The sequence below is a fragment of the Cherax quadricarinatus genome, unplaced genomic scaffold (assembly GCF_038502225.1).
Source record: "Cherax quadricarinatus isolate ZL_2023a unplaced genomic scaffold, ASM3850222v1 Contig6860, whole genome shotgun sequence".
Lineage (NCBI taxonomy): Eukaryota > Metazoa > Arthropoda > Malacostraca > Decapoda > Parastacidae > Cherax > Cherax quadricarinatus.
Window position 1 is genome coordinate 3,498 of NW_027201886.1, and position 2,897 is coordinate 6,394.

The 2,897-nt window shown below is 40.6% G+C and overlaps 1 protein-coding gene across 1 annotated transcript; it reads left to right on the plus strand.

Moving 5' to 3' along the window:
- Window positions 1-353: 353 nt before the first annotated feature.
- On the plus strand, window positions 354-2,645 carry LOC138852296 (uncharacterized; the record flags this gene model as incomplete). The annotated part of the gene is made up of 1 exon (XM_070082071.1): window positions 354-2,645. A coding segment is annotated over exon 1 (2,292 nt), but the record flags the coding sequence as incomplete, so codon positions are not given.
- Between the last annotated feature and the right edge of the window lie 252 nt (window positions 2,646-2,897).

The following is a 2,897-nucleotide window of genomic DNA, read 5'->3' on the forward strand; positions in this document are numbered from 1 at the left end:
GTAGTTCTTCACCATCTCTAACAAGCAGTTCTTCCTCATCAGTAACCAGCAACTCTTCCTCATCAGGAACCAGCAGTTCTTCCTTTTCAGAAACCAGCAGTTCTCCCTCATCATTAAACAGTAACTTTTCCTCATTATTAATCGGAAGTTCTTCCTCATCGGTAACCAGAAGTTCTTCTTCATCACTAACCAGAAATTCTTCCTCGTCACTAACCAGTAGTTCTTACTCATCACTTACAAGTAGTTCTTCCCAATATCTAACCAGTAGTTCTTCCCCATCTCTAACAATTAGTTCATTCTCATCATTAACCTGTAGTTCCTGCTCATCTGTAACCATCACATCTTCCTCGTCAATGACAAGCAGTTCTTCCTCATCAGTAACCAGCAACTCTTCCTCATCAGGAACCAGCAGTTCTTCCTTTTCAGAAACCAGCAGTTCTTCCTCATCATTAAACAGTAACTTTTCCTCATTATTAATCGGAAGTTCTTCCTCATCGGTAACCAGAAGTTCTTCTTCATCACTAACCAGAAATTCTTCCTCGTCACTAACCAGTAGTTCTTACTCATCACTTACAAGTAGTTCTTCCCAATATCTAACCAGTAGTTCTTCCCCATCTCTAACAAGTAGTTCATTCTCATCATTAACCAGTAGTTCCTGCTCATCTGTAACCATCACATCTTCCTCGTCAGTGACAAGCAGTTCTTCCTCATCAGTAACTAGTATTTCTTGCTCATCAGTATGTAGCATTTCCTCCCCATCACAATCCAGAAGTTCATCCAGGTCTCTAAAGAGCAGTTCTTCCCTATCAGTATCCAGTATTTCTTCATCACTAACAAGTAGTTCTTCACCACTAACCAGTAGTTCTTCCTCAATACCTAGCAGTAGTTCTTCCACAATACCTAGCAGTAGTTCTTCCTTAATACCTAGCAGTAGTTCTTACTCATCACTAACCAGTAGTTCTTCCCCATCTCTAACAATCAGTTCGTCCTCATCGGTAACCATCAATTCTTCCTCATCAGTAAGCACTAGTTCTTCCTTATTAGAAACGAGCAGTCCTTCCTCATCATTAAGCAGTAACTCTTCCTCATCAGTAATCAATAGTTATTACTCATCAGTAACCAGAAGTTCGTCCTCATCAGTGACAAGCCGTTCTTCCTCACCAGTAACCGGTAATTCTTCCTCATCACTAACCGGTAGTTCTTCCTCATCAGTAACGAACTTTTCTTCTTCATCAGTAACCAGTAATTCCTCCTCATCACTAGCCAGTAGTTATTCCTCATCATTAACTAGTAGTTCTTCCTCATCATTAACCAGTACTTCTTCACCATTAACCAGTAGTTCTTCCTCATCAGTAACCAGTAGTTCTTCCCCAATAGTAACCAGTAGTTCTTACTCATCACTAACCAGCAGATCTTCGCCATCTCTAACAAGCAGTTCTTCCTCATCGGTAACCAGCAACTCTTCCTCATCAGGAACCAGCAGTTCTTCCTTATCAGAAACCAGCAGTTCTTCCTCATCATTAACAAGTAACGCTTCCTCATTATTAATCAGTAGTTCTTCCTCATCGGTAACCAGAAGTTCTTCCTCATCACTAACCAGAAATTCTTCCTCGTCACTAACCAGTAGTTCTTACTCATCACTTACAAGTAGTTCTTCCCAATATCTAACCAGTAGTTCTTCCCCATCTCTAACAAGTAGTTCATTCTCATCATTAACCAGTAGTTCCTGCTCGTCTGTAACCATCATATCATCCTTGTCAGTGACAAGCAGTTCTTTCTCATCAGTAACTAGTATTTCTTCCTCATCAGCATGCAGCATTTCCTCCCCATCACAATCCAGAAGTTCCTCCAAGTCTCTAAAGAGCAGTTCTTCCCTATCAGTATCCAGTATTTCTTCATCACTAACTAGTAGTTCTTCCTCATCAGTAACCAGCAATTCTTCCTCATCAGTAACCAGCAGTTCTTCCTTATCAAAAACCAGCAGTTCTTCCTTATCAGAAACCAGCAGTTCTTCGTCAGCAGTAACCAGTAATTCTTTTCCATCACTCACCAGTAGTTCTTCCCCATCTCTAACTAGTAGTTCTCCCTCATCAGTAACAAGCAGTTCTTCGTTAATAGAAACCAAGAGTTCTTCCTCATCATTAAACAATAACTCTTCCCCATCTCTAACCAGTAGTCAATCTTCATCATTATCCAGCATTTCTTCCTCATCAATAACCAGCAGTTTCCCCTCACCAGTAACCAACAGTTCTTCCTCATCATTAACCAATAGTTCCCCCTCATCATTAACCAGTAGTTCTTCCTCACCAGTAACCAGCAATTCTTCCTCATCACTAATCAGTAGTTCTTCCTCATCAATAACCAGTAGGTCTTCCTCATCAGTAACCAGTAGTTCTTCCACATCACGAACCAGTAGTTCTTTCAAATCTCTAACCAGTAGTTCTTCCCCATCATTAACCAGTAGTTCTTCCTCAACACTAACCAGAAGATCTTCCTCATCAGTAACCAGTAGTTCTTCCACATCACGAACCAGTAGTTCTTTCAAATCTCTAACCAGTAGTTCTTCCCCATCACTAACCAGTAGTTCTTCTTCAGCATTACCCAGCAGTTCTTCCTCATCATTAATCAGTAGTTCCTCCTCATCGGTAACCTGTAGTTCTTCATCATCAGTAACGAGCACATCTTCCTCATCAGTAACAAAAAATTCTTCCTCATCAGTAGCCAGTTATTCTTCCCATTCACTAAGCAGTAGTTCTTCCTCATCAGTATCGAGTAGTTATTTTTCATCAGCAACCAGTAATTCTTTAGTAACCAGTAGATATTCCTCCTCAGTAACCAGTAGTCCTTACTCATCAGCATCCAGTTGTTCTTCCTCATCACTAACCAGTAGTTCTTCA